Genomic DNA, 19,369 nt, shown 5'->3' on the forward strand with positions numbered 1-19,369 from the left:
GGAAGGGAAACGGAAAAAAAGCTGAGGTATGCCAAAATACAGAAGAACTGGACCGGAAATCACTGGCAACAAATTGTTTGGCGTGATGAATCCAAATGTGAAATTTCCAATCCTCCAATTGTCATTAATCTGCATGGAGGAGGTCAGGAGAGAGGTACAATAGTGAGTGTCTCCAGCCATCTGTAAAACATGGTGGAGACTCTGTCATGTTTGGAGCTGCATTTAAGCCAGAGGTGTTAGAGATCTTGTCAAAATTTATGCAATTATGAATATAGAAAAGTACCATCAGACTTTGATCCACTGTGCAATACCATCTGGAAAGTGTCTGATTGTCAACAGTTTCCTTTTTCAGCATGACAATGATTCCAAACACACTACTACAATAAAAACATACCTGGATAGAAAAACACACAATGGAACAGTCATGATTGGCCTCCCCAGAGCCCAGACCTCAGTATTATTGAAGCAGTGTGGGATCATCTCGACGGAAAACAGAAAAAAAGGCAGCCAACATCCAAAGAAACTCTTCTAATGTCCTTCAAGTCTGGATAACTATTCCTGAAAACTACTTAAAGAAATTACAAGAAAGTTATCCTAAGAGAATTCAGACTGCGTTGAAGAATAAAGGTGATTACACCAAACATTGACTTTCAAAATTAATATTGTATTTTCATATATGTTTGCTCATGTTTAATGTACCTATTTACAAACTTTCCTGGCAAAATACAAAGAAATAGGGGGTGTCTCAAGACTGTTGCATAGTATTGTAAGTTATTTGTAAACATTATCAACAGGACAGAATCGCTAATGAGTTACATTTCTTCAAGCTCTTTTATCTTATACAACTTTTTTCTATATTCTTTTTAATTGTGCTCCTTCTTTGGAGTGATTTTTTTTTTAAACTTAATTAAGCCATTTATTTTGCGATTGTTATGGGTTTTGTTTAAGGTTTTGGTTGTTGCAAAAGCATAATGGGCCAACTTTAGACATACATTTTCTTCCCTTAACAAATGAAGTCGTCATTTCAAAACTGCCTTTTGTATTTATCTTTGTCTATTATTAAACTTTATGTGATGATCTGCAACATTTACGTGTGACAAATAAGCAAAAAAAAAACCTAGGAAAACAGGTGGCAAAGTTTTTTTCACGCCACTGAATAAATAAAACAAGCCGTTTGACTTCAAGGTGAGGAAAACAAACGCACGCTTAATAGTCGGCTTGCGCTGCATCCTGGGTAATGCAGGAGCAACGACCACCCACAGGAAGTATTAAAAAAAATTGCTTCACTGGGTTCAGGTTAGTGATACTCTAGATTGACTGCAGACGTTTGAGTGTTTAAATGACTTGTAACGTCAACACGGTGCGACTTCTCCTGTCACAATGACTGCAGGTGAGTTGAACCTATTATTAACCCGAGCTAGTATAACTGGTCAATGTTAGCTGTCGGAGACGCGGTTAGAGGGATAAAATCATTAGAGAACATAAAACTGAGTTCAATGTGACAGTTCCCAAAAATACTCTTATATTCGTGTCATTTCTCTAAATGAAGTAAAAAATACTTGTTGAAATGGTCACTAACTTGAAGCTTCTTACTGGATTGTGTTATATCAGCTCTAGCTACAGTTCCTTCTTTTCTTTCCTCAGAAAATGTGAGTTTGTTCTTTAAGCTCTACTGTCTCATCGTGATGACACTGGTGGCAGCGACATATACAGTGGCCCTGCGGTACACCAGGACCATCTCAACAGGGGACCTTTATTTCTCCACGACTGCCGTGTGCATCGCCGAGGTCATTAAGTTAGTGCTGAGTCTGGGGATTCTCGCAAAGTAAGTGTTTAGCTGTCGCTGACACGAAATTAAGGTAAACATAGAAAACAAACTCACTGGCCACTTTATTAGGTACACATTGCTAGTACCGGTGTTGCGCCCAAAAAATAATTGGCTGTATTGAAACTGTTGTAAATTACCTTTTGTGGCCTATAATCTGCGAAACGCATGACAATCATATGTCGTTAATGATATCAAATCATTTTAAGCCAGAAAGAACATTCCGATCACAAGGTAGAAGCTGCAATCACTTTTTGGAAAAGTGACTTTTATTCTTTATTTATCAGAGTAAAACCCGTCACAGACATTAAAAATGTAGTTTTAAGAGCTATCTAGCCAAAACAGCTACTGAAATTACAAAAAAGATAACATCACAGTTTTAAAAAGATATTTGAAATAGCCAAACTGGACTGGACTGATTATAATGCAGATACAATAAGGCAGAGTCAAAGATACTTGAAAACAGGTAATTCCTGATTTCTTTATTTTATATATAAGCCCTCCATAAATCATGTTTATTGCAGTGTATTTACCAGTATAAGCAAAGATACTACACATCAAAACATCAGAAATCACTTTTTGGCGAACAATCACTTTAGCACAACAGTAGGTTGATTCTCCCATTCCACCACATTCCCAAAGGTGCTCTAGAATTAAACATCGTCACATTCAAGAAACTGGCTAGTGATAATTTGCACTTTGTGACATTGTGAGTCACCTCAATCACCTTTCTTCCTCATACTCGTGCTCAGTTTAAACTTCAGCAGGTTGTCTTGAGCATTTGTGCATATCTAAATATACTGAGTTGTCGCCATGTGATTGGCTGGGTAAGTAATCTGTGTGTGTGCATGCGTGCGTGCGTGCATGTGTACATATGAATTGAATTTCACTCCCTTAAAATCAATCTTTCTTCATTCATCTTACTAAATGAAGGTCAGATGGAACAAAATCGTTGTCTGAAAGTTCAGTTTAATTGTTATATTTTTTTCCTTTCCTCATACACAGCTATCACTCAGTCAACTGTGCAGAGGTTTTGTCTAGTACACTCTAAAAGTGGATAATGGCTCCAGAGAGTCCTGAATTTAAATGTGTGTGTGATAGATATAAATGAAAAAAATTAACTTTTTAAAACATTATTTTTTAAATTTCATTTTGGGGCAAATTTAGCAAGCAATAAAAAGCTAAAGCTTTTTTTTTGTCCTGTGACTATTCAAGTTTAAAATGAATTAAAATTAATGCTTTATTTCATGAAGAATTTCTTCTAAAGATTATCTTCATTTCCTGAGTTAATACATTTCTAGTTGGATATGTAACTTTTTTTTTCTTTTTTTGTGCCTGGTACAGCTCATTAAAGTCCAGTATTTTGTTTTGTTTTGTTTTTATGTGTGTGTGTTGTTTTTTGTTTTTTTTTCCACTCAGTGTGCTCTCAGTCCTGATCTTCAATTTGTAATGTGACAGCTGAACATTAGAGTGGTAAAAATTTTATTTTAGTGCTGTTAAAACATTCAAGACTAATCACTGCATTCAGGTCTGACACTGAGCTACAATTCCAGCAGTGTAAAAATCAGTGTATATAAATTCCTGTTGGAAACTATGAACTTAACCACAGGTTGTGTGTTCAGGATATGTTACCATGCTGATCTAGTCAGAGAAAAACACATTTACAGTCAACAGATCTTGCTAACTCTTTAATATTTTTTTCTAGTACAACCTTCAGATAAAACAAGTTTATTCATATGTTGCAAGCTGATAAATGTTGTGCAGAACGTTCAAATACGGTGATTAGATGATTAACAAAAGTAACCTTAGTGTCTATTTGGTGTCTACATTTCTTCTTTTGTTTCCTCCTTCAGAGAAACGGGAAGCCTCGTCGGACTCAAGAACACTATAGAGGAACACATCTTCTTCAGCCCTAAAGAACTGCTGAAACTCTCGGTCCCTTCGGTGGTCTATGCAATTCAGAATAATATGGCCTTCATTGCCCTGAGTAATCTGGATGCAGCAGTTTATCAGGTATGACTTGAATCCAAAGTGAAAGATTTCAGGCTGCCAATGAGATGCAGCTTCTTTCTCGTGCCTGATTGGCTTAGCCCCAAACCTGATCATATTATGCTGTGTGATCGGCTATACCTGCTTGACATTATTAAATGAAATGGAGAAAGCCCATATCTAGCAACTGACCTAGGTCACTGTTTTTTGGCTGTTCTAAGATGTGGTTACCAAAAAGTATTTGTAGAAATGTTAAAGATAATGACAGAATATCAGTCTCTTACAGCATCCTTAAACTTGATTTGATTTAATGAGTATTGTTAATATTGAAATTTTTTTTTTTTGCTGGAATATGTACTATATCTTTACTATCGTTACCAAATTATGGCAAAAATAGTTTTCCAGAAGGTAATAAGATATCTGCTGAAGGGCTTTCTTTTATGAAAAGACGCTGTAAGGCAATACTGACTTCTACATTTATTTAATATTTCCAGTAATGGTAGGAGGATATCACCATCGGTGATGGGAGTGTTGAATATTTTTGTTCCGGTTGTGCTGCAATCATTCACTGTACTGTGGAGACAGGTCTTGTCAGTTCTATTTTAAATACACTACTGGTTATGACTTTGGACACACCCATTCAGGTATTTGTATTTATTATGTTTCTTGAAACAGGTCACTCTTTTGCAAATGAGACACTGTCTCTCAATGGGACTACCTGTATAAATAAAGTGTCCAAATATTTCACTGGTACTGTATATCCACACCTTCAAATTCCATTGATAAACACAGCTGTTTACCTTTTTGTTTGTTTGTTTTTTTATTTCTTGGTATTTTTACTTTCATTATACCAACGTAATTTATGTACTTGTGATGCACATTAGTTGTTAACATTAGATTCAGATGGTTTAGTGGCCCTGGAAAATGCCCAGGGATAAACCCTGTGTAATATCTTTGGAGATACTTGATGATGGAATTTCAGATGCCCTCCACCCAATCTCATGGTGCTTTAGGGGCTCGGACTTATTGCTGAACAACCACAATCCAGGCATACAAAGCTTCTAGAGACTTATCCCAAAAGATTGGGAGCTGCAATGACTTTCAGAGGAGCTTCTACAAAGTACTAAGTTAAGGGTCTGAATAGTTTTTGAAAAGAGGAATTTTAGTATATGAATTTTAATGCATTTGAAAACAAAAACAACCAAATGTTGTCTCTGTTATTTTCAGTTGCTGAGTATTGTATAGATTGATTAAAATCTTTGATTGTGTAATGCAAAAAAACAAAAAGAAGCTTGCAGATCGCTTTGGCCTTTGAATTTCAGGTAAAATGCTAACCATGTAGAACGTATTTAGGGAAACTAAACCTACATCTGTGTGTGAAGTTAAATTATTGGGGTCAAAATCCGCAATTAAAGTTGTTATCTTTTTAGGTCACCTATCAGCTGAAGATCCCATGCACAGCCTTGTGTACAGTCCTCATGCTGAACCGCTCTCTCACCCGGCTGCAGTGGTTCTCCGTCTTTATGCTCTGCGGAGGTGTTACGTTAGTCCAGTGGAAACCCGCAGAGGCCACTAAAGTTCAGGTGGGGGATAGCATGAGTTAAACTGTAGATGTTGCAGCATCCTGGTCACTCAGTAAACCACTATCATTGCCCTGTAAATGAGTAATTTGACACTTTACTGTTTTATAATCTCCTCAAGCTACAGGCTGCGTCATGTTTTGTGGTTCATTATTTCCTTTTTTTCACAGATTGAGCAGAATCCCTTTGTTGGGTTTGTTGCCATTGCAGTTGCTGTCCTTTGCTCTGGTTTTGCAGGTAAAACTTATGCTGAATTCAGGGGAAAAGACTGGTGCTGGTGGGCTTTAAGTTCAGCATTGATTTTAGCTGTCAAGTAAAATCCAAAAATAATTTTGGAAAAAAACAAACTTACTTGATGTGCACTCATACATTAAAGTGATACCAGCTATTTCCTCTAAAGTAGATTAATTTTACTTGCACTTCACTGTTTTGCATCTGACAGTGTTGTTTCTACTTGAAGGTGTGTACTTTGAGAAGGTGCTGAAGAGCTCAGATACATCTCTGTGGGTGAGAAACATTCAGATGTACCTGTCCGGCATAGTGGTCACTTTGATCGGTGTTTACATGACTGATGGAGAGAAGGTCTTGGAAAAAGGATTCTTCTTTGGTTACACACCTTGGGTGTGTGCTGTAGTATGTAAGTATGACCTCTTGAGGATGCAATGATTTTTCTTTTGTTTTATCTTTTATTTAACTCATTTCTGTTTCCAGTCCTGGCCAGTGTTGGTGGCCTGTACACGTCTGTGGTGGTGAAGTACACAGATAACATCATGAAAGGCTTTTCTGCTGCAGCTGCTATTGTTCTCTCAACAGTGGCATCCGTAATCCTGTTTGGACTACAGATAAGTAAGTTTCTCATAACCGCAAGAAAGGCATTGCCACAGTTTGAAACCAGCTTAGCTGTTGTGGCTTGTGACTTGCATGTTTACACAGATTTAATAAGCTTTTTGTTCTTCTATTTGAATGCTAAAGCTCTATACTGTGTGACATGATAGTGGATTTAAAAAAAAAAAAAAATGCACGAAAGCTCCAACCACTCAGTCAACATATAAACATGAAAATAACAGAACTAGACTCATATTTTTCTGTTGACCTATACTGTTTCTGAAAGAACTCTATGGTTTCTGAAGCAAACAAGTAAACAAATGAGAATTTAAGTTTTTGTACTCTTTTAGTTCAGGGCTTTTGAAACTAAAAGAGTTTCAAAAGCCCTCACCCACTGCATTTCAATGCTCAAAGAAGCCTGTCCTTCAAAACAATGATTTCACTTCAAAACAATGATTTTTTTAAATTAAAATATTTTTGCTTTTTCCTCTCCTGTGCAGCCATTGCATTTGCCACTGGAGCCATCCTTGTGTGTATTTCCATATATCTGTATGGACTTCCAAAGCAAGACAGATCCAGAGTAACTAAGAAGGACGCAGAGAGAGAAATCAAAGTGTGATTTCAAAGTGAAATCCCTGTGTGAGGTATTGAATGGCATCAAACATCTCTCTGGAGGACCAGGATAGAGGAAGTCCACCTGCTATTTAACAAATGACCATTGATCTGCTCTGTCAGTGTCATCACATAAGATGATGATGTCTTTGCCACTTTACTGTAGGTGTGCTTCTCCCTCTGTCCACAAGGAATGGGTGACTTTATAGAGTTTCTGGATACTTAAAGAAGCTTACTGTGTTTAACACAAGTTAAAAGCAGTCGACAGTTTGCTACTCTTACTTTGGGGTCTTTGTTTTTTAAACTACAATTTGAGTAACATAGTTCCAAATCACTTAGTCCTAATTCTGAATGTGCCCAAACCACAGACTGCATGCATATTTTTTTTTTTTTTGTATCATCTTGCCAGTGTCTTGTATTTTTTGTATCAATTCTGTGTTGTACTGTTTTGAAGGTTATTTTACAGCTTTTATTAAAGGAGAAATTTGTATTACTGAATACATAATACAGTGGATATCGATTCACTCATGAGTTTTAGTTTGACAATGTAAGGCTCTGTATCTAGTGTACAAATTGACTGTAGCAGTACTTGCAGCGCCGAAAAAATATTGATACACATTAACGAAGTTTGAGTTTCACATTTTATTAACTGGTGTGATGCCCAGGATCCTCATCCCGTTGGCCAGGACTGAGCGTGCTCCGTTGAACAGTCGTAACCTTGCCTGCAGACATTTAGAGAATGTGCTCCATCTTAAAATTAGAAAACTTTAATAACATTGTTATCAATGCCTTAAAATATAAACATTTGAAATGTACAATGGTGACTGCTCATAGGGGGTCGTTTAGTCTGTTGGGTTTTCTCTGTATTATTGTAGGGTCTTTACCCACAATACAAAGCACCTTGAGGCGACTGTTTGTTGTGATTTGGCGCTATATAAATAAAATTGAATTGAATTGACTAAACACATTCAGTTACAAGTAATAAATAGATTTATATGTTGGTCAAATTATTTTAAACACTGTTAATAAAAAGCTACTTTCAACTAGTCCCTTAATCATAGGTCACCACAACAAGTAGCCCTGCATGTTTGATTGGCAGATTCTTATCTATTTATTTTTAAAGATGGACCCTTCCAGGGCATCTTTTGCTTTCTCGGCAAATGTATAAACCACTATGCTATAGAGCAGGGATCCTCAAATCCAGGCCTCGAGGTCCAGTGTCCTGCAGGTTTTACATGTGTCTCTGATCCAATACACCTGAATCAAATGGCTGAATTACCTCCTCAGTATGCAGTCAAGTTCTCCAGACTCCCGCTAATGACTGCTATATTTGACTCAGGTGTGTTGAAGCAGAGACACATCCAAAACCTGCAGGACACCGGACCTCGAGGCCTGGATTTGAGGATCCCTGCTATAGAGCCACTCATCACCATATCAAGTCTTTTAGATCATTACAATTTTTAACATTTAGCCAGCATAAATTTGCTCTGACAAGTATCAGCCACTGACCAGTATATCCCAACCATCTTGCCATTATGCTAAGTCAGCAGTGCTCCTACTATGAGACAAATTCTATCGGTTGGCCAATGGCCTCTACATACAAACTACACCGTTTGCTCGATCAAAGATGGCTCCTTTGGGATGGAAGCACTATTCAGTGTCTCCATGGCCTAACCTTTCTCCAACTTGCTGCTTTGAACACATTAAGAAGCACCTGTATCATTTTATGAAATTTTCTTGCTACAAATCTCTTGGTTATTCATGCCAGAATGTATCGGTTTACATATACGCTGCATCCATTAAATTTTGTATGTGTTAACCATATGAAAACAAATTTCCAAAGCATTTCTCAACATGTTTATGTATTAAAACAGGCTGCGCTGATTTTTTGCAAATGAGAGGTATGATTCATAAGAAATGATTAATAGCCTGTATTTGGCACATACTCAAAGAGGCTTTTCTTGCTTTAATATGACCAATACAGATTAACCACATTGTGTTTTTTTAATGTTGCATTTTTGTGGATTTAAAAGGGGTGAAAAAAAGGAAGAAATTTGCTTTGTACCTGTGCAACAGCCTCGGCACTTCCTTTTACCGGCAGTTCTCTGTGTGCTGAAGCAATCAGGTGACTGGAAGGCATCAGAAAAAGTATGGGTACACCTTTGTGCACACTTACTACTATTAAGTTGGATTTTGTAAAGGCTTGGCAGCAGAAAGATCTACATCCTGTTCCTTACCATAGTTTTAATAAGAAGTTGACAAGGTGCTTGGGCTGCAGATCCTGGGATGACTGGTACAACACCTCATCGTAACTACAAACAGAAAGTGACAGTTTTGTTACAGTGGGACAAATGTTGACAATGGCAGATGGACAACTGTTTTCAGAGTGTCATCGTCAGTTTACCGAAGGAGGTGCTGCAGGATGGCGATACTTGTCTGCTCGGATAGAAGGGCTGGGTCGAAAGCAGCTGCCTCCACGCCTTTATTCCTCTGCTTTAAACTGCAGTAACAGGATTACATGTGAAGCACCTGTCTCATGTCCTGTTGACTTTTTCCCCTTGTGCAATTAAACATGCCAGATATACATAAGTATGACCCTTCTTGCTGCAAGGCAACATTGCTAAGCACCGCACCGTATGTCTTCCAACATTTCCTGTTATTACTCAATTTCCAAACTAAACAATTAAACAGACTAATGGTTAGATGATCTGTAATGAAAATGTATCTATTGAAATAGCACTACTAGAATTTCTCAGACACTCAAATTTATTGCAGCAGTTGATGCTTACAGACCTGCAGAGTCGAGCATGTGTGTACTGAAGGAAGACGCCCGTGTCACCCTGAGCCTGCAGCATCCGGTCCCAGTCAAACTTATAGTCTGACTGTAGGGGGCCTTTAAAGTCCTAAAAAAAAAACATGGTAGACTTTTCAGGCACAGCACTTACTTGCAAAGTGCACAGAGAAGAGAACAGGTCTGAAGAAGGTGATGCACCGGTAACATTTGCAGTGTAAAGAATGATTTTACTGCTTGACCTGTGAGTTTTGCCTAGTAATGAAGGCCAGAAGCTGATATGTCAGGCAAAGTTTTTTAAGCTACAAGTCCTGAAAAACAGTCACAGCATCATTCCTCAGATAGATGAGTAATGAAGCAGCTAATGGCTAAATATTAGGCCTTAACAGTAGTCTCGTACTTTTTAAATTTTATTTTTTCTGCCATTGTACCAAAGAAAGGTGGAACAACAGTATGGCGGTTAGCACTGTCACCTCAAAGCAAGAAGGTATGTAGTCAAGTTCTCCAGAGTCCTGCTAATGACTTCTATATTTGACTCAGGTGTGTTGAAGCAGAGACACATCTAAAACCTGCAGGACACTGGGCCACGAGGCCTGGATTTGAGAACCACTGGGTTTAGGTTAACTAGAGGTTCTGAACAGGCACAGGTGTAAATGTAAGCGTAATGATTCTGTGTGTTAGCCCTGTAACAGACTGCTGACCTGTCCAGGGTGTACCTATTACAGCTGGGACAAGCATCCCAGAGGCCCCGTGACCTTGAATTTCATAAACGGAAGAAAATAGATGGCTGGACGAAACAAATCTTCAATTTAACTAATAAGTGACATACTTTAGTCTTCTAGCTCTTCATGACACTACTTTTGAACATTTAACCAGCTTAGAATTTAACGTGCAGACTCAAAAACTTTTTATTTACACAGGCTTACGCTAGTTTCACTGCTCTAAGGGCTTGTAAACCTACACAGGTTTTTATGTTATCTTCTATGTTAAGCACGTAATGAAATGGGCTGTATAAATAAATTTGCCATCAAACGTAAATATTAGCCACTGACACTGAAAAATATGCCAATATCAAACTTAATCTGATTTCATTGAAAACCTTGAAGACCTGAAACCATCTGATTATCACATTATCTCACACAAAGACCAATGAATGAAGCAGCCAGGCTTAACATTAGCAGTATTTTTAGTTTAAAACTACTGAGCTCTGTGGGCACTTGGGTGGCTTAGTGGTGAAGCCAGCAACCACATACACATGCCACGTTGCGGTGCGGGCGGCACGGGTTCGCGTCCCGGCCCGTCGCCAATTTGCCCGCGTGTCTTCCCCCATATCTTTCCCCCCATTTCCTCTCTCTCCACTGTCGATAAAAGCTGCTGTGGCCAAAAATGCAAAACAAAAACTACTAATATCTGTTGTAATAACTCACTTGGATTATTAGTGCACTGATTCCAACTTTCTCTGCCGTGTCCTCTGGGTTTTCCAATTCCTTTGTTGCTGTGAAAAGAACATCAGTTTCACTCAGCATATTTTCTAGTTGAAAGACAATTAGATGGATCGATGATGCAGAAGCTTTTTAATTTCTGCACATGCCACTCCCAGAATGATCCTGACAGAAAATTTCCATCTTGTGTTAAGTCAATATTAAGAGTGTGTCCAAATTACATAATACGTCACAATACATAATCTTTGTATTTTACTATTCATTGATAATACCAAAAAAAAGTGTGCGAGAGTGTGTGTGTGCGGGGGAGGGGGGGGGGGGGGGGGTACCTAACCATTAACAGATACAGCTCATTAACTGCTGCTAATTAAACTATACAATAGACATGTAGCATTTTTCTAAGGGGCTTCACCACCATCTACATGTAGGTTCAATTCCTTTCAACCCTTCACTTTACTGTGGGAGAAAAATGCACTCTGCTGCTTACAGAATTAATGTAGTATAAATTTTGGAGAACAGCACCATCTTCCTTCCAACAATTACAACTAAAAGCAGAGCTCCTGAACACACCAACTAATTGAGGACTGAAGCAATGATTTTGTAAGGAACATTTCAGTACTAAGAGAAGAACACATAAATAAATTTACTTGCTCCTTTACTGCTATATAACTGCCTAATGTGTGACAGGCTTTACTGTTTGACTGGCTCATGTTGTGGAGCATCCTAGCCCGAGCTTCATCCAGCACATCCTCTAGAAACACCACTTCTCCAGCCCTGGTCTTCATGCCCTGCACCAGACCAAAGGACACGTGCCGACACCTGAAATCACGTATGTAATACTATTAGAAGTATACTAGCAACTGCTCATTATTTTAGAGTGATAAATTAAAATGATTGTTTTATGTACTTTATAAGCTCCAAGGTATATTCAAAATCACAAATTCATCCTGTTTTTCTTTTTTCCTAAGTGTAACTTTGTTTTGAAAGAAAAAAAAGGTGCAAAGTGACAATAGCTTCCAGAATATGTAGCCCCAAACTGGCTAAAATGTAAATACTAAACACAAAATTGGCTGCAACATCACCTCACATGAGACAGCAGAATTACATGCGTTTCTAATTAAACCAGCTGCCTGTGGTGGGTGGGAGGACTAAAGTGATGCTGAATCCATCATGATTTAATTACAAGACAGACAGTAATTAGTGTCATTCCAGCCTTGAACACAGCTTTTCATAAACAATGCACAAAGTCAGTCATTTTGATTATTAAGAACTGACTTTAACCATCTTTCTTAAACCTGTGTGTCACCGGTGAATTTCTGTGCTGTGTTACCTGTCAGCCCAAGAATGACCCATCGCAAGTAGGATCTGGAATAACTGGGAGAAGTGATTCTCTTGACTTTTGTCAGTCTAGAAAAAGAAAGAAAGAACAAACAAACAGAAGGAGCAAATAAGCATGGGTAGACTGTAATAGTAATGTAATTAGAGGAAAAGTTCAATCACCAGTTAAACACAAATATGAACATTTTTTAAACTTCTCTGTAATGTTGTATATATGCATGCAGCATGTGAATGTTTAGCTATCCAAATGTTAGTCATAGCATTTGGGGAAAAATAAATGTATAATCCTGATTTTTTATTTTATTTTATTTTTTTTAATAATGCTGGGTCAGATTACTTTATTCAGTGTGCTGTTTTGTAAGACTGGTCTATTACCAAAATGCTCCAGAAACAAATGCAGTCCAACTTCTCATTTTGGGCCCCTGAAATTGAAAATGATGCTTAAAACTGTTGGCTGGTTTTAATTTGCACCAAATGCTACGACATCAACGCTAAGAGCAAAGTTTTTAATTGAAACCAGAAATGACTAAAAACACATTTTGACCCTAGAATTTTGGGGAAAAAAAAAATATCAGCCCAAATGGAGGCACGTGCTAATTTTAGCCATTCTTCCTAATCTAATGATATGAGTATGAAATCCAATTGTCAAATTTCAAGTCTTGTGGTATCATCTCTATTTGACCTTTTGACCTCTACTCTCATCTTGGATTTGACCTTCCTAGTAGCAGGAAATGTGGAATGCTGTAATGTAAAGTTACGTTTTTTTGTTTTTTTTTAAGCGCATTGTAACGTCGCACAAGTAACATTTTTCTTTCACAACATGCTGTTGAAAGTACTGTGAATTTCATCTATTGATGATCCACACTGTTCAATAATAAGTTTAGAATTCTGGTTGTGGAAACACTTATTTTTTTAATTTCTTATCACCTTAGACAAAAATTGCAGAACTTTAGATAACCTATTGGTTATGAAAGTATTTATTATAAACTTAAAAAAAAACTATAATACAGAAAATAAATTGGACTCCATCATTATTAAATTAAACAGGCAAATAAAGAGAGCTCAAGTGTGCTTACCACATAAATCATCTCATCAAAACTGTACTTTTCTCTGCGGTTAATGGCTGCAGCAATGTCTCTAAAACACAGAAAACACAAAATCACTGCTCATCGCTGCTCCCCAGAGGTGAAGAGATTATTTTCCAAGTGCACTGGAGTTTTTCAGAAAAAGATGGCTAAAAATGTCCGCGACCTTACACAAGCTTGAATACTGTGGACAAATAACCTTCACCACCTTCACCACTAACCTGGTGATGTAGAGAGTTGTACCATCACTGCGGAGTAGCGTGCAGACGTTGCTCATGTCTCTATTAGGGGAAAGATCCACCACACCAGTGCCCTTCCTGTCAACAGAAATTGTGTTTTTTGGGCAATAAATAAAAACCAAATGGACACAACCTGCTCTGCACCAAAGAGCTGACAGATGCAGGTGAGCACAGAGGTTAATTTAGCAACTAAAGAGCCAGATCAGGAGTTGAAAGAGACAAAAACAGAGGTATCAAAAGTTGAGTGGTGACTCCACATTCCTCCAAAATGAATGACTGAATGTATCAATGACCTATAACAAATACACAAGCAAATATAAGTTATTGCAGGTTTAAAGATGGACAAATTTTTTTGTAAATAAACCTTCCAGTTGTTTAAATCTATTTCCATGCTGTTTACACCTTGGTAGGAAAGCTAAACTCTGCTTCTGACTGAGCGAGCCTCTTAGTGCATGTTTACTTGGTGTTTGTCACACCAGTTACCGATCGAAGGCCGCCACATACTCAGAGGTTTTTAGCAGGCCTCGGCTTTGCAGCTGCTGCACCACCTCCTGGGCCTGATCCTGGTGAAAAGACTCCCCACTGTAAACGTCAAAGTGGACCCCTAACCGCTGGAAAGATTTGAAATCAATTTCAGTCGTGCTCTGTGGCAGTCAACATTTTTATTTCTCAGTTCAAGTTGCTATCTTTAGTGATTCAAACTGTTGCCAAGCTGTCTGACAGGTTTCCACCTTATAAATATGCTGATATTCCTTCACTGTGATGTCTCTGAACTGTTGCCATAAGGACACAGCATGGCTCTCATGCTGCTCCAGCTGTCTAAAGAAGTCTCTGGCAGCCTGTTTCATATCCTCATCGTGCTCTGCTTCTTTGTTTACTCGAACATAAACCTGCAAAGCAAAAGAAAAAAACACTGATTTAGGCTATAATACCAAAAGGTTATCTGCTACATGTGCAACTGCACCCCTCATTCAGTTACTAAATACAGATTTGGGAGCCAGAGAGCATCCATCTTTCTTTCTCCAAACATGCAAACTCACCTCAAACAAATGCTGAAGGGGATTCTGTTTTAATTTGTCTGGACATCCAAACTGTCCAAATCCGGCTCCCAGCAAACCTGCAAATCAAGACAGGTTACTTTTAAGGTAAAAAAAATAAATAAATTCCCTTACCTGCTGAATAATTGTACAACAAACTCACCAAACTGCATCCCCCAGTCTCCGAGGTAGTTCATTCGAATAACATTGTTTCCAAGTGACTGTTTTAGGTTTGCAATGAAGTTACCTGGAGATAAGAGTTTATATTTTTAGTGCAAAACAATACACTTGCTCTAAAACTATTTGATATTTAAGAATTTAAAAATCCAGTAATGATACATTGGGTGTTCATTTTCTTACTCAAACTCATAAAATGAACATTTTGAAGAATTCCCGGTAAATAAATGTTGAAAAGTCAGAATAAACGTGTTGCTGCACACCAGTAATCGTTTTAAACCACTTTGTGCACATAGTTTACAATGTAGCATCCATGCATATCAAACAATACAAGTATTACGACACGAGTTACTGACTAAACATACTTTAGTTTATACTCACCGATTACTGTGGACCGCAAATGTCCTGCATGAAACTTTTTGGCGATATTTGGAGAGCTGCAACATACAAACATATTAACTCTGTCTATGTGACAATGCAGAATAAACACTCACAGCCACTTTATTAGTTACACCTCACCAATACTAGGTTGGACCCCCTTTTGCCTTCAGCTGCCTTAATTCTTCATGGCATAGATTAAACAAAGTGCTGGAAACATTCCTCAGAAATTTTGGTCCATATTGATGTGACAGTGTCACACAGCTGCAGCTGATTTGTCAGCTGCACATCCATGATGTTCCACCACATCCCAAAGATGCTCTGTTGGATTGAGATCTGGTGACTGGAGGCCATTTGAGTGCAGTGAACTCTGTCATGTTCAACAAACCAGTTTGAGGTCATTTGAGTTTTGTGATACTGTCCATTATTCTGCTGGAAGCAGAAGATGGCTAGACTTTGATTACAAAGGGACTGACGTGTTTATTTGGACATATTTTCTTGAGAGCTAGTTGTGTAGGAGATCAGAAATACTCAGTGTATTCTGATAATATTCTGAAATACTCAGACCAGCCTGTCTGGCATCAACAACCGTGCCACATTCAAAGTCACTTAACTCATCTTTCTTCCTTATTCTGACACTCAGTTTTATCAAGTCATCTTGACCTTGTCCACATAGCTAAATGCATGTTTAACAGGTGCACCTAATGAAGTGGCCTGTGAAGTGTATGTTAAAATAAAAGGGAGAAATTCAGAATATAGTTTAAAGAAGAGAACATATTAAAACAAATTTACCTATACTCCACTAATGTTGTTCCCCTCGTGAGAGTATTAAAAAGTTCACTGTTTAACCCAAATTTGTCATCCTCCCCATTTCCAAATGGCTCCAACAATTTCTGGAACAGATAAAGTGGAGCAGGATTGTGATCACTGTAGAGGCTGTAGAAAGTTTTTTTTTTTTTTTTTTGCTGCCACTGTGGAAGTGGACACTCACAAACCTGAGCAAGAAGATTCCGATTAACTTTAAAGTTGATAACTCCACGTCCAGTTGAGACATCTTCCACCACATTGTCCCGCTTCAACTGAAAGATACAGTGTGGATTTCCTACTAAAAACAATGTTTATGAAACAAACACATACAAAAATCCAGTGAATTCAGGAAGCTTAATTGTTTGAATAATTTATTAAAGAACACCTTCGCTTTAATAAATATTCTCAGTTTCCAATGTCCTCAGTTGACTTTCTGTTCTCAATTCATTGTTATATTATTGTTATAACATCAATATCTGTGGGATATTTTGATTTTAAAAGTAAGGCATCTGCTAACATACCCCTGATTTCTGAACATCTTACTTGAATAATTAATGTGCAGCTGTAGTGTGATCTTGGTTCCACCTCCCTGACTCCTTTTTTCCCTCCAGAAGCATATTTTTGCTTCTAAGGGGAACATAACACTAGTTTAATGATACCAGTGTCAGTAGCGATTCTGCTTACAGGTTTGTGTATTTATTTCTTCTCGATTAATTTTTTACATGGTAAAAAAAAAAAAAAAAAAAAAAAAAAAAAAAAAAAAGTTTTCCCTGCACAAGTATAGGAACAGATTAGAAAAAAGGAGCGCATGCGACCTATGTGCAAAAGTGTTACTATGGTTAGATGTCACTGTTTTGCATAAGTCATAAAGACTTACGTGCACTGACAAAACGAACTGATAAGCTTGGATGCACACCAAGCCGACAGGCTGGACTGTTTGGAACAGTCAGGACTGATACCCATCCCAAGCGGTCACAGCTTCACCTACAGGCAACTTGGCCTGTCACAATCTTACAATTCATGTCAGGGTTAAACAGGTCTGCTTCTTTCACACCTTTGCCTGACGCAATTTCTTTATGGCGATGACTTTAATCAAGGGCGTTACCATGACCTTGACCAAAAATACACACATTCAGTGCAGTTAGAGGTGAAGAGGATGCTGAATGAAACAGAGTTGTGTAAGAGTGGTTTAATCTTACCTGAGTGGCCAAGTTTTCTGTCTGCACCTGAACGTCTCCACTGGATGGTAAAATCCCACTAGCTCTCAACGTGCCAGTGAACAGTCTGAAATCGGGTCCCTCCCTGAGGATCACAGCATTTTAAGTCTTAAACAAACAGGTGAGAGGAATAAACACACTTATAGCATCCTGCAGGTTTACAGTGAGCAGCACAAACAGACTTAACTGTCTCTTCAGGACCGGAACTGCTGCCAGAGCTGGTATAAAAACATCCTCAGACTGCTGCAGCGCCCTGCCCAGCTGGACATTAAAACACAACACGAGATAAATACTGTTAAGTGCTCCAGAGCAGCAAGGGTCAAAATGTTTAAGCATTAGCACTAACACACAGTCTACTCTGACACCTCCAGCCGCATTACCTTCGCCGCAATTCTTCTCCTAAAAAAACAAGCCATGTTTTTTAAAAGCACGAACAAAATCTCTTACGCTAAACTTGATGGACAAACAGATAAACCCTCGCAAGGTACTTTTTCATTGACACATTTCTGCTGCACTTCCGTATTAACGCCACTACTTCCGATCTGCTGGTCCAATCACAAGCTCCGCTCCAGAACCATGTAAATAAAAGAAAAGGTTCGTTCGGTTTTTCTCTTCGCTGCTCCCGAATGTGAGTATCCAATCTGCGGTCACCTGAGAAAACAAAAAATAGACATGGATTGATGACTCCTGACAATATGACTGCGGTTTGAGTTTTAGCTTAATATTTACTTTTTCGCCAGCCATTTTTAAGCAGCGGAGCTGGTGAATTTAAATATAATCAACAAAAAAGAAACAGGCTATTGGTTGTTGTTAATTGTGGCTTTTTATTCACGCAGTAAAGTCAGAGACATTATTAGGAGCATAAGAGACACGTTTCAGTCTCTGGGTTAAACCACTTGAACTTGGTTTAATTATTAACTTTGTATGGAGAACCAATTGTCATTATATTAGGAAAGAAGATGTGATTTAAGGTTATGAGAATGGAGGGGAAATGTTATTAATTTTGGTGCCATTAATCGAGTCTTAAATGGTAAATGAACTAGTTCGTATACAACACTTTTCAACTCTAGCTGAGCACTCAAAGCGCTTTATACAAAGAAATGGTTAAAATAATTTCTTAATAATAAACAGTCATTTTGGTTCATCATACCTAGTTTAATATTTCAAACCGTTGGAGGAATAGACGTTTTATTTCACTGTGACTTTGAATGAAATAGGTTGCTTATCAAATTCTCTGATTTTCATCAACTGGGTCTCCTCTGCTGGAAAATACGCCGAAAACACAATTTCACACCACATAATACACCAGTGTTGAAAAATAGATAACAGTAACAAAAAATCTCTATATACGGAGAATCTGTTTACCAAAGGTGTTTGGGAAGCATCATATTTCATGAATGACCTCGCCGATGTGCTACCACATGAAGAATTTTGTTTGGAATTCAATCTTCGGTGTAATCCTAAACTCTACAATAAGTTGAGAAAAGCAGTACCGCTTCCTCTGAAAGTTATTGTTAGAGAAGATCTGCTGCACTCACACCTCCACACTGAAAACATTGGATTTTGTGACAGGAAAAATCTCCAACAAATGTGGTAGAAACCAGTTTACTAAAAGACTGTTTTCCTAATCAGGTTGAAAGACATTAGATTGGATGAGATAACCAAATTTAGAAAATATATTTAAATACCCAATCCCTCCTAGATTAAAAGAAAATTTTAAATGTTTATCCAACTAACGATTTTATCAAATTGAGATTTAAAATTGATGTCAACGGCTGTACTTTCTGTGATAGTGAATCATGTTGTTTTAAATTGAATAAAAAAAAAGTCCTTTTGGAATGACACGGTGCTGACCGCAGACCAGGGGAAATCAACCTGCTCGCTGACTATGGAAATATTCAAAGTTGGAATCTTCAAATAGAAAAATGCAAATTAAAAAAATCCCACTGATTAAATCCTCTCATCTTTGTAGTACTGAGACAACACCCAATAAATAAAGAGTTTCCCACATCATTTCCAAAGTCAAA

General features: G+C 37.9%; 2 protein-coding genes across 2 annotated transcripts; one reads left to right on the forward strand and one right to left on the reverse strand.

Annotated features, from left to right (window-relative positions):
• Positions 1 to 1,237: 1,237 nt before the first annotated feature.
• Positions 1,238 to 7,315, forward strand: slc35a1 (solute carrier family 35 member A1). The gene is made up of 8 exons (XM_030721512.1): positions 1,238 to 1,390; positions 1,645 to 1,825; positions 3,679 to 3,838; positions 5,245 to 5,397; positions 5,565 to 5,631; positions 5,855 to 6,031; positions 6,106 to 6,240; positions 6,720 to 7,315. Exons 1-8 carry the CDS (start codon positions 1,381 to 1,383, stop codon positions 6,836 to 6,838), a joined length of 1,002 nt encoding a protein of 333 aa, XP_030577372.1. The 5' UTR covers positions 1,238 to 1,380; the 3' UTR covers positions 6,839 to 7,315.
• A 16-nt stretch (positions 7,316 to 7,331) lies between these two features.
• rars2 (arginyl-tRNA synthetase 2, mitochondrial) lies at positions 7,332 to 17,949 on the reverse strand. Its single transcript, XM_030721511.1, has 20 exons — positions 17,723 to 17,949; positions 17,530 to 17,603; positions 17,325 to 17,427; positions 16,314 to 16,397; positions 16,111 to 16,211; positions 15,322 to 15,377; positions 14,927 to 15,010; positions 14,767 to 14,843; positions 14,458 to 14,616; positions 14,231 to 14,337; positions 13,709 to 13,804; positions 13,479 to 13,539; positions 12,395 to 12,471; positions 11,759 to 11,883; positions 11,050 to 11,117; positions 9,625 to 9,734; positions 9,236 to 9,331; positions 9,069 to 9,143; positions 8,897 to 8,960; positions 7,332 to 7,553 (listed from the first exon to the last, which is right to left on the reverse strand). The coding sequence occupies exons 1-20, from the start codon at positions 17,756 to 17,758 to the stop codon at positions 7,467 to 7,469; spliced, it is 1,740 nt and encodes a 579-aa protein (XP_030577371.1). The 5' UTR covers positions 17,759 to 17,949; the 3' UTR covers positions 7,332 to 7,466.
• Between the last annotated feature and the right edge of the window lie 1,420 nt (positions 17,950 to 19,369).

Source organism: Archocentrus centrarchus, chromosome 24, assembly GCF_007364275.1.
Source record: "Archocentrus centrarchus isolate MPI-CPG fArcCen1 chromosome 24, fArcCen1, whole genome shotgun sequence".
NCBI lineage: Eukaryota > Metazoa > Chordata > Actinopteri > Cichliformes > Cichlidae > Archocentrus > Archocentrus centrarchus.

Excerpts from the sequence above, each read along its gene's own strand:
- slc35a1 (XM_030721512.1), top strand. Across the intron at positions 6,032-6,105 it reads TTGGGTGTGTGCTGTAGTAT|TCCTGGCCAGTGTTGGTGGC; the intron begins GTAAGTATGACC and ends TTCTGTTTCCAG. Across the intron at positions 6,241-6,719 it reads CCTGTTTGGACTACAGATAA|CCATTGCATTTGCCACTGGA; the intron begins GTAAGTTTCTCA and ends TCTCCTGTGCAG.
- rars2 (XM_030721511.1), bottom strand. The coding sequence starts at position 17,758 with ATGGCTTGTTTTTTTAGGAGAAGAATTGCGGCGAAG. Across the intron at positions 13,540-13,708 it reads ACAACTCTCTACATCACCAG|AGACATTGCTGCAGCCATTA; the intron begins GTTAGTGGTGAA and ends TCTGTGTTTTAG. Across the intron at positions 11,884-12,394 it reads GGTCATTCTTGGGCTGACAG|GTGTCGGCACGTGTCCTTTG; the intron begins GTAACACAGCAC and ends ACGTGATTTCAG.